Source organism: Zonotrichia leucophrys, chromosome 2, assembly GCF_028769735.1.
Source record: "Zonotrichia leucophrys gambelii isolate GWCS_2022_RI chromosome 2, RI_Zleu_2.0, whole genome shotgun sequence".
Classification (NCBI taxonomy): Eukaryota; Metazoa; Chordata; class Aves; order Passeriformes; family Passerellidae; genus Zonotrichia; species Zonotrichia leucophrys.
The window spans coordinates 9804564-9816603 of record NC_088171.1 but is presented as its reverse complement, the minus strand read 5'-3'; the positions used below and the strand labels follow the sequence as shown (position 1 = coordinate 9816603).

The following is a 12040-nucleotide window of genomic DNA, read 5'->3' as shown; positions in this document are numbered from 1 at the left end:
AATTTTTATCCAGGAAACCAAATTAAATCATTCCTCATTCATTGCTATTCTGAATTTTTGTAAAAGATGATGCTGAGATATAAAGCTGAGTTGGGTAAATGAGGAAGTGCATGATGTTTGCATTGATATGAACCCAACTATGGGTAGACAAGCCCTTAAATTACAAGAGTTGTATGAGGAGTGGTAAGTGTTGGGTCTAATTCTCCAAATCTAGTTCTGGGAACTCAACAAGTATGTGTTCTAGATGTGTACAAGTTACATTGCAGCAACAGTGCTCTAGGTGCATGGCCCACAGGTTGGCCACTGAGAGCCCTATGAATATTTGGGAATATTTAAATGCCTCCAGAAGGAAGTCCCAAATTGGCAGAGGGTGGCTCGGGAAGTTTTTAGGACCAGGCAACTGGAAGCAGTTGACAAATCTTCTTCAGAGCCCACCACTGAGTATCCCTTAAAACAAAGCATATTCCAAAATTGTGGCCAGTCCCTGCCCTTGATAAACCATCCAATGACAAAAGTGAATGTACAGAAAAGGAGAGACCTGAGGTCAACATGATTCCATCTCCTGTATCTGTGGGCCCACATCAGCCCCAGGAGAATGAACAGCCACCCAGGGCAGTAGGGCACAGGGGAGCAGGGATGGGGTGGTTACACTTGCATTAGGATGACCCTCGGCCCATCTGCCTGGTGCTTTGGTTCCATGAGATGGTCTTGCAAGATGCAGAAGGGAGCAGATACAAGAAGGCCAAATTCTGCATGTGAACTTTTCACCTCAAAGGATTTCCAGCCCGGCTTCCATTCTTGAAGCTCATACAGGAATGACCAAAATCCTGATTCCCTCTCAATCCCTTCCTAAAACATCAGATTAGGCACTTAAGGAAAATGAGAAGAGTGGTCTTGAGATATCAGTCACTGGAGGAAATTGAGGAGGAAATCAGCATCTCCCTGTCCCCTTCAGTTTTGTAATCTTTGTGGATTATAAGAAAGGGAAGGGGCTCAAGGACTTGCTTTGATCTCCATAGTTCATCTATTGAAAGGAAGCTCCTCCATGTGTGTGGGGCAGGGACCCAGCCCCAGCCAGGCTTCTGTGCCTGTTTCACCTGCCCTGGTGCCACCCATGGCTGCAGGGCAGCTGTGTCCGGACACCCAGAGTGGAACCTAAAGAAAATGCCACAGACTGGCCAGGTGAAACAGTGACCACACAGCAAGGTGGTCTGACAGGTCCTGAGCTAGGATCCACAGACGGGTTTTCTGGATGTCAGCTGCAGGTGACAAAAGGTCACCTAAATCTTGTTTTTACAGCATTAATCTATGTGTGGTTCAGGCCCTTAATTCAGTTCATGCTCTTAGAAGCGACAAAGGGGATGCTCAGTGGCATTGCCATGACAGACCCTCAGGTTCCACAAAATATATTCTGCTCTGGTGCAGAGACATTTTTAAGAATTTGTTTTTCTCTGGCTTCTCTTGAATTAATGTTAGTAAAAGGTGCCCCAACCTCTTATTTTTCTATATGAAGACAAAAATTGCAGCTGCCTGCCAAGTCTGCTGAGAGATGGATGTAATAATTTTCAATTGGACTGTTAGCCCAAAGGGAACCCGACAGCAAGAGATTGACAGATGCAGCATGGATTATCTTGTGCTCTGAACTCAGCCCAATTTGTGGTTTGTTGCAGGTGCTAAAGAGATTGATATTGCTGCTACCCTGGAGCACTTGAGGGACCAGAGACCAGGCATGGTCCAGACAAAGGTACTGTCAATAAATCCACTGGGATTTTAAATACATTAAAGGTCTTTCACAGTAGTTGTTTTCATGACAGAAGAGAAAGGGTATGACCTAATTTAACGCAGGTCGCTTGCTGATTACTCTGTTTGGCTCCCTCCCAACTGAGGTTTATTTATGCTGAAGATTTATCTAGGTTACTTTCTTTGGTGTTTACTGTTCTTTCTTGTAACATCTCCAGCATCTATCTTGATTACCATATATGAAGGGCAGTCAAGACAACAATCTATAGCCTGCTAAAGAAAATGTGCATTTGAAAGAATGTTCTTGCTTTCATCCTGAACTATGGATTATTTTCTTCAAGTATCTGTGCTTAACTGTGCTTGTAATATTTTTTTTTAAAGCTTCTACTCATTAAAGAGAATGTAAGTGCTGCATTTGATATTTTTTTCTGAAAAAAAAAAAAAAAGAAATCAGAAGTTTTGAATTAAAGGAAATAAAGTTTTGCAGGGAATCAAGTAATTTTTAGTATCTTTGAATGAAGGAGCTTGCATCAGCCTTTATGGATGTAACATGGCAACTATATTTTTACACTTTGGTGAGATGAATGCCTTACTCTCAAATTCCTGTCAGTTGTAATAGTTTTGACATTTTTCTACAATGTAAAACTTTTAAACATAGTAGCTGATGGTGCAATTCTAGTCCCTTAAATTAGAAATGAAGCTTTCTGTTATTAACAATTCCGGTGATGTATGGAATGATATTGTGGGATATGTGCTGCAAGTTAAGAGCTGCAAATATGACAATAAAAAAACTCTTTCCTGGTATGAAGGTGAAATAAATCAGTTTATGGCCTTATAAAATATCAAATGATAGTTATAGTCCCAAACTGAGCAACAAGAGCAATGTGACAGCACTGGGTCTTGGCCAGGCTGGAACTGATAGGAAATTCTGCAGTGTTTAGGGAGTTGAAATTGCTGAGGGGCAGAGGTGAAATAAGTATGTTTTGCAGAAATCATTGGTTCATAATTTTTCCTGAATCTCTTCCCAATTATGTTATTTCCCACTAATATTAGGGGAAAGCGCTGGTGAAGAGCAGCTTGGGGAGTGTTAATTATTATTTACCAATTAAGTAAATGCATGAAAAATAAAGATGAGCTAGTCAAAACTAACTAATCTTTATCTGCAAGGAAGACATAAAATTGCACAAGTCTTTCTTCTGCTTTGATTGTTCCAACTGGAACAAAAGGCAAATAGCACACAGTATCCAATGTCATATATATTTACTCTGAGGTAAGATGCAAATCCTGGACTACTCTGCAAATGCATTCAAAATATGTAGCAGCTCTGTGGCAACATAGAGCTCAGATTCCAGTTTCCTTTTCAGGGCAGAGAAATTATGGCTTGTTGCCTTCAACGGAAGGAAAATCATAGCTCCTGAAGGAAAGAATGAGTTTATGTGAACAACTTCTTCTACTTAGCTCAGCAATAGTTACCTGAATTCCACGAAAATCTCCCTCAAGACATGGTTTTTCCCTCCAAACATTTGTCTGGAAGAGCTTCAGAAAACAAATGTACCCTGTGTTTTCATCCAGGGTGAAAAATTTTCTCAGGATATTGCTTATCTCTCCTCTTGCTCCTTCTTCCATCATTGTCATTTTCTCAAAACCACCCAAATCACTTATTCAAGCTAATGTCTTGCAAATTATAAATATCTGGTTACATGCTAGCAATGCATGATCCCCAGAGAATTTTTCTGATGGATTTAAACAAACCCCTGTGCTTTCCCAACTGAATACAAATGAGGAATATTAGACTCTTGGAGTAATTTAAAACGATGGATTAAAAGTCAGGTTAGAAATGCCAATTACAGAATATCCCTAGGCAAAATAAACACCAACTTCCTTCAGCAATGTTATTTTGTTTCCAGCAGGCAGCGCTCCACCTTTCCAACAGGCATGGGAAAGATTTGTTTGCAGCATTTTGTCTTCTGGAAGGGATCTTTAATTCAGAAGCACTGTATATAATAAATTGTAATGAAATTATCATAACCACATTCTGCATTTCTGAGAAGCATAATGGAGAGTTTGTGGGTTTGTTGGATTTTTTTTTTTTCAGGAGAATTGTAAAATAGAATTGATATGTCACATACGAGAGGAAAAAGTAATGAAGGAGGAAGTGAATTGTCTGTGATGGGAAAAAGATATATTTCTTATTTTTCCTGTCTCCTCTATCCTCTCACAATCTATAATAGTAGATAGATTCCTTACTGTGTTATATATGCTACATGAACTCACTTTGTTTTCCTGGGAATTTTTATCTGTAGACTTAATGAAACACAGCCATAGTTACTTTTTACTAAGTATATTCTATTTTTAGAGCAGAATTTTTAGAATATATTTTTTATTAGTGATATTCTATTTATTAAATATATTGTCACCTCTGCGTTATAGATAAACTGACATCACAGAATGTCTGCCCAGCTCTGTTTTCTAGGCAAAACTAGATGTTAAAATTCATCTCCAGGCAGTCTTGTATATGCAAATAGAATATGTGAATGGCAGTGTAGCTGTACAAAACAACAAACTGATCTCCTTAAAAATTACTGACATTAATTTGCTCTAACTGCAGTTGTCCTCATGGAGAAGTGTGGAAGGCGTGGGAAGGCTTTTCCTGGGAGGGTGGTGATGCCCAGCAGTGGAAGCTGCACTCCCTGCCTTTCACCTGGGTGTGTTATGCAGAAGGATGCAGGGGAAGAGCTCAGCTGGCCATCCCTGACAGGCCATGTCCCCACACAGCTCGTGTCTGCTCTCCTGTCCCTTCACTGCAGTCAGTTCTGAGCCCTGGCTGTGCAGATCACACCTGTGAATTGTTTTACTCAGTCATTGAGGTCACACTGCCTGTTGCGCAGTCCCTGGTGAGGCAGACACTCTTCCTCAGGCTTTTTGAGCTGCTGCAAGCACCCAGTTTGGTTCTGCCCCAAAACAGCCCAAATTTGCCCTCTCTGACCCTGCTGCTCTCCAGCTTCTCTCACACTCATTGTGCTCTGGGTAAATACAACTGATGCTCCTGGATGGCCCCCAGCATTCCCAGTGTTTCCTTTAATTGCAGAGACTTTAGACAGTGCAGGGAGCCTTAGGCAATCATGCCCACCATTTTCAGTGCCTACTGAGGATGAGTCCTTCTCTTTAGGGTGAACTGATGTCTGATTAAAAGCTGTTGGCTGCAGTCCAGCAAGTGTGCATGGATGCCACTTTGACAGCACAAAGCAGACAGCAAAATTCTTGAATGGCAGTGTCGCTGAGAAATTATTCTGAGTTTTATTCTGCTTTTTCTGCTCTGGCACTGTGCCCATCATTGCTTCTCTGAAGCATCTCTGCATGGGAGCTGACTGCAGTTGGGTAAGACAAGGCAGAGAAGACTGGCACTGGATTGCCGGAATTAAGAATCAGCTGCCTGTCTGAACTTTGAGTTGTACATCTGTAGTTTGTTCTTTCATTCTTCCTGTACCTTTCTGCAGTAAAATGAAACTCTGTGGAAAATTAATGTTATTGGTTCAGTGATCACTTTTAGAGGTGGCTGTGTTCTGTAACCATCCCACACAGCCCCTGCCAGCACCAACTGAGATGCCAGAGGTACAGACCTCCAGTTTTCTAATGGGACACACAGACAGTATCCCAGCAGTGATCTTGGCATGCTTTGCAGGGTGCATCTCAAACCTGCATCCTCAGAGTCAATTCCTCAGCAGCTCTTGATCCCAGCTACCTTAAACCTCTGGAGTACTTCCACAAAATCCATTAATTTCTCCACAGTCCTTATCTGGTGTCTTTGATTTGCCTATATTTCGAGAAAACTTTCCACTGGAAAGTTTCAAACTCCAAATCAGCAGTCAGTTATTTCAGTAAGCTAAATTACTGAGAAAAAAAATCACCTGCTTGGAAAATATAACACCTGTTAACCTTGAGGATTTAAGGTTTGTCCTTCTGTAGGACTGCACAGTTCAGGAGTATGTTAGGTTCGCACTCAGAAGAAGTAGCCATTCACAGCTGTGTCCTTCACACCTCTGCCAACCCAGCACAGAAGCTGGCAAATCATTTTGGTGTTGAGGTTACAGTAAAATAATAGCAGAGAAAAGCCTTCCCAAGTATGTCTAATGTAGGAGTGGTCTTAACAAAATTGAATAGTTTGTGAGTGTGGAGAGGACATTAAAAAAGAGAGGTTTAAAAAGATCAATAACAGCCAAAAAACAGATATTGTTCTATATAATAGATATCAGGGGAGGAGATATTTACTTTAGATTCTTTCAACTAGAAACAGTCCTGAGAAAAGCCAAAGTCTCTGCTTTACAGCATCTCACTTACTTCATATTTCAATAATGTACTGAGTTCCCATCTCTGTGTCAGAAGGAAATGGCTGGTGATCAGCTACTCCCAAACCCTTCTGACCATGCAATGGCAATAAATCATCATGTCCCAATAGCTTGGGTTCTGCCACTAACATTTTTCTCCATTAAAATGACTCCAGCTTCGAGATGCTGTCAAACATATTATATGACATCAATAATCCAAGAACATTTTGTTCCTTTCCCTTGCAGTGTACAGTTCATCCTGCATATTCATATTTTTAACAATGTCTTGAGGAGGTTCAGCTGCAGAACAGAGCGCCAGGCTTTGTGGGAAGTGTTTTGTTTTATTATTCAGGGTGTGCGTTTGTTCTCTCCGCAGGAGCAGTTTGAGTTTGCTCTGACAGCGGTGGCAGAGGAAGTGAATGCAATACTCAAGGCCCTTCCCCAGTGAGCAGCTCGGTCTCCTGAAGGTTCCTGCAGAATCCATCCCTCGTTTTCCTCATCCTCAGTCCCTGTGAATGTTCTTGGAAACCGTGACCTGACCTTAACTGTGTATCTTCTGTTGTAACCACATAGTGATTGGGTCCTTACAAACTGCTTTAGCTGGTAAAAGTTCAACAGTTAAAATGTGTATTCTGTTTTTTTTGGGGTTTAAACAAATTTTTTAAAGTACATCAAAGCCTCGGATTAAGTGACAGAACAATCCATCTAATTCCTCCTACATCCTCGAAGCCCTGAATGTCACACTTTGAAAGCACACATTCATGTTCTTAATAGCAAATATACAATATCGTGGGTAATTAGTGCAGTCAATATAGTCTCAGAAAACAGTGTTCTGTTATATTTTGTAACTTCTCAAAGGCTGAATAAGAGTGGGGGCCTAAAGAGGATGGTGATTGTTCCCATACAGAGCCAAGCTGGAGCATGAAACTGCTGTGGGTGTGAGCAAACACAGGTCCAGGCTCTGGCAAGGAGAGCTTGCACCTTCTCATGCCAGGCTTTGGCAAGCAAATGTTTTCTTAACTGTTGTTTACTTTTCAGCTTTGTGCCACGAGAGGAAGAAAGTCTGAACTTTGAGTAAAAGAGGCTTGCATGGTTGTTGCAACTGGGGAGAAAACATGTTGGTCACATTTATGGAAAGCCAGGGATAATGAGCACAACTCTGGCCATGTACCTGGCACTGACAGCACAGAAAAGGAGAGCATAGGCTCCCCTCAAATGATGGGAAAGGTCCTGTCAGCAGTCAGGTAATTGTCTGGAGCTGTTATGGAAAGAGATTGTTGGTTTTATGGGATTACTGAGGAAGAAAATGGGATTCTCCCCTTTATACCTTTGCATTTCCCTCTGTAAAGCTCCGCTGTGCTATCCTTTGTAGCCAGGAAAGTGTATTTCTGTAAAAGCCTGGCTGAAGAAGAAATCTCCAATCTGCATTTTATGACTCTCATCGACTTTGTCTGATCCAAGCATTTGTTGCAGCTCTCTGCAGAGGCTTTGCTCACTCCTTGTTCTGCAGGACACCTATTTGAACTGAGCACGAAGGGGTAAAGCAGCACAAAGATTGAATTTCAGAGATTCATGTGTTCTCAAAAGCCTAATGCCTACTGTTGCAAAGTAATGCTAAAATATGTCTGTAAATGGTTTGGATATGCAATCTTGCTTCTGTGATTTCACAGGTTCAGTTGTGGCACTTTTCTAAAGGAATTTACATTATTGATAGAAAGTACTCTGATATGTTTGAATGAAGGGCCTGAGAGTAAAATTATTGAAGGTACCTAAGTGATCTAGGCTATTAATTTCATTTTCAAAAGTGAATATATGGATGCTTTTTCATCTGCTATCCTACATCTCCATGATGTAAGAATCTGGGGTGCTTTTTTCCCAAAATCTTATGAGTATTGTGTGCTTGAAACCATATTAGGCTAATTGTTTAACTTCAACACTGGAAAATAAATCATTGAATTTAATTTGGGAAGGGGAGCTTTCATAAACTTCTAATCAGTGCAATGTTAAAAATAACAGTATCATACAGTTTTGCTGGCACAGAGGTGATGAGGATCAATCAAAATCAACCACGTTGCAATTTTGTGTTGTAGGTGTGGATATTGGTGATTTCTTCTTTTTAGCAATTAAAGAGGTCCTTAAAAAAAAATAGCAGAAGGCTTGTTACTTTTTGCCATACATTTTTGTATGCTTTACTTGATATATGCTGTTGCCAAATTTGTGCATCCCATTACTACAGCAGTGCAGAGCAGTTACTGCAGATGCCATCATCCTCTTAAGTACACATACTGTACATTAAGCCACATGTTTATTTTATGGCCTAAGCATTTTAGAGCTTTCCTAGCAATAACTAAAAAAACTAATGGAGTATAAATGAGAAAATTGCCTTTTTCATTTGATAATTTAGGTTCACCGGGATTCTTTTATTACTTTAGCTAACACAAAATTTCAGATCAGGGCAGATGAGATCAGTTTGAGCTGTATCAGCAAGTGTTTGAAGTAGATTTACTGTGAGCCATGTACTGCAGTTTTCTGAAAATACAGGTGTATGCAAACAAACTGTCCAAAGAATCAAAACTGGGGCATCCTAAGCCAAGCCCTCTCTCTGATTACTGGGTGGAATTATTTTCCAGAGTTAGATGCTGTGCCATCACCCACTGCCAATGGGCGAAGGGGGTTTTACCACAGATTTCTGCCCTGGGATTCATTAGTGTTTGCCTCCTGACTGTCCCTGTGCATACCACCAACACGACTGACGAGCCTTTCGTTGCACTTCAGGAACATTTTTTAATTGTTCTTTGGCAAATATTTGCATTTCATAATAGCAATTTCAGGGTGATCCCTATTAATTCACAAGCAGCTGAGTGTGGGACTTCATGCTTCAGAGTTTATTTAGCGTAGATTAGAGGGCATTAATCTTCCCCAAGGCTAATGGGGCAGGAATGTATTGTTTTACTCATCCTTGTAGAGCAGTTTACACAACAGAAAGATGCAGTTTTACTCAGAGGGTTAGAGTATCTCCCACTGACTGTCATCGACAATCCTGTTATTTCAGCCATGTTTTGTACAGTTCTTCCACAAAGAGGTGCAAGGCTTATTCTGTTGACTGTAAACAACCACACAGAATATTTCATCTGTGCATAGCACACTGTTCACACCTCTCAATAAATGCCCTGCTTCTGGGGGTGATAATCTGCTGCAGGGTCAATTAGTGAAATGCAGGTTTCAGGTGCACCAGGGCAATCTGGAGGGATCTGACTATCCATTTCCCAGGAAGATGCCAAAGCCATGGATGAAGCCACAGAGATGGATTTGCCATGCAGGGCAGGTATTTATTTTCACTGAAGTTAACTTAATCCTTGTGATCTGGTGAAGGATGTTATTCAGGCCAGCCTCCAGTCACTTGCACTAGACGTGGGATGCTCCCCATGTTCACTGTCAGGTTGAGCTGAGCTTCTGCCTGAAGACCAGGATCACCTGAGAGCTCAAAGTCAAATGAGACCCACCACCCTTCTCTGTTCAATTTTCTGCTGATCTTTAGTAAACTCATTGCCATTGAAGCTGGGGCTGGTGCCTGACTTGGCCACAAACAGCATGTGTTTAATATTGGACACACTCACATTCTATACAAATGGAGTGTAAAGGTTCTGTTTGTGTGCTTGAACCTTTAAATTACATTTTAGGGGGCAACCTGAGGGAGGGCAATTTAACCCCACTGTTCCTCACTGGTCAGAGGCAGAAATCCCTGTTGTCCCACAGGCAGCACACAGAGTTGCTGTCCCTGAGCAGGGACCTGAGCAGAGCCCTGCTGATGCAGTCAGTGTGTCCAGACAGGAGGGACAGAAAGGTGGATGATACCAGAGTTGATATTTCACAGGAGTAAAAGCACAGTTGCTCTCTCCAGCCTTTGCCCTTGCCATGACATGGGCTGGGACTTAGAGGAATGGAGAGGCAGGACAGCCCCGTTCCCCAAATCCCAGATCCCTAAGGTTCAGCCTGAGGCACAGTGTGGGGTTTGCTGTTGGCTTCAGGTGTTCAGGTGTGACCTGTAACCATTGCAGGTGGCCACTGCCATGGGACCTGCTGCAGCCCAGGTAAGTCCCATCCCAGTGGAAGTCCCTGGCCAGGAATGAATTTCAGCAGAAAATCACAAATCCAGATCTCAATCCAGTAGCAAAACAAGCCAGATTATTTTTATAGAAGCTACTAAATGTTTAACACATTTCAAAATATTTTTAGAATCTACACCCATGACTAAACCTTGTCCCTGTCTCCAGCATGCATGCAGAACCAATCCCCATCCATTCCCAGGGGAATGACAGCTATAGTACCTGTAAGGAGTTCATGCTTTATTAGTCAAGTGGAACATTAATAAAACCTGGCCCACTTCATAATTTCCAGAATAGTCATTAATTAAAAAAACTGTTTATTGGAACAGAAAACAAGAATTTGATTAGCTTTGTTACAGAACAATAGCTCTCCTCATTTTTATTCTGCATATTTTATTCTTTCTTTAGAAAATTCTCTTAAGAAGCATTTGAGATAATTCGCTTTTTAAAACTGTACAGTTTCTATGGTTTTGCTTTTTAAATGAGAGTACACTTTGTAGATTTGATTATTATATTTTTCTGTTAATATTACATTGGGCATTACAAAAGCATTCCCCACCACAGTGAAAAGAAAGTGATCCTGTTGGTTTATTGTAAAAGAAAAAAAATAATTAAAACAAAATTGCAGAGCTGTGGCATACTCAATCCAATTAGAGCATGACTCTTTACTACTTTTCATTTACCACATGAGAAAAAAAATAGTTACACCAGCAAGATTTCATTTGAAGCTGTTCATGCATGCTGTTTGTACTGTATTTGATGGCATAATATTGTTTTGTTTACAACCTTTTCTTTCTCGTCATTCTATTATATTCTTTATATGTATATAGTTAAAAAAAAAAGATTATACAAAGTATTTTGTTCTACCTCTGTAAAGATCATATTTGTGAATAAAGTCACGTTGTCTGTGCAGTATGGTATTGTGAATACAGCATTAAAAGCTGGTGCTTTGCTTTTATTTGGGGGTGGGAGTGGTGCTGATGTCTCCTGCTGGAGGGGGGGGTCTGACTATCCAAGGTGGGAACAGGAGGCTCACAGGGAGGGGCACAAATGCCCTGCTGATGGCTTGGATATGCACATTTCATCTGCTCTGAACAGACTCTGGCTCAGGTGTGTGGCCCTTAGTACTGCACCTTACAGGATTTTGATTGAGATGGATTTCTGTATTCAGGCCAAAAATGAAGCAAAAGAATCACAAAGTTACAGGGACCCTCCTTGTACTGCCAGGAAGTGGGGAAAAAAATCACCTAGAACTTGTGCCACAGAGTGTACAAGTTAACAGAGAAATTAAATGGAACCTGCTTTCAGGAAAATTAAAGGCAGGAAAATGTTTTGGGGAAGCTGGTGGATCAGACCATCAGAAAATGGCCAAGGATTTATAGTTTTAAAATAGTAGAAGTTCATAGGAGTATTTGAACAGGTAAAGGAAACTTCTCACTGTTACATCAAATAAGGTTAAAAGAAATAAAGTATGAGGTTACCACACAAACACAGCATTCAATAAAAGGTCTTTTTCCTGGAGTAAAGGAAGTCATTTTCCCATAGGCACTGTTCATGATATGAAGGTTTTGGATCTTCCCATTAAATACTTACTGTCAGCTGTCAGAGCAGTCTTTGGGTTTAGACAGCCCTGGCATGGCAGTTTCCATGGTCCTGTGTTATGTGTTGAAATTTCACTTGTGTTTTGAAGAAGACTTGAAATATGCTTTCCACTTACCTGGAAATCACTAGAAAAATGTAAACAGAAACCTAAAGTGGTCCTGGTCCAGCTCGCTTCCTTCCCATCAGAATAATCACATTTTACATTCTTTAACCTTGTTTATGTAGTTGCATGTTTAAATATCTGTGCCTTTCTCAGTGTAAGAAGGT

The 12040-nt window shown here is 40.9% G+C and overlaps 1 protein-coding gene across 1 annotated transcript in view; it reads left to right on the top strand.

The window, feature by feature from the left end:
- The window catches only part of PTPRN2 (protein tyrosine phosphatase receptor type N2), a 634908-nt gene extending 623822 nt beyond the window's left edge, over window positions 1-11086 (top strand). The window contains exons 22-23 of the mRNA XM_064703906.1: window positions 1671-1744; window positions 6442-11086. Of these exons, the coding sequence (XP_064559976.1) occupies window positions 1671-1744; window positions 6442-6513 (146 nt within the window). The 3' untranslated portion in view covers window positions 6514-11086. The remainder of the gene's footprint in view (window positions 1-1670; window positions 1745-6441) is intronic.
- Window positions 11087-12040: the final 954 nt, after the last annotated feature.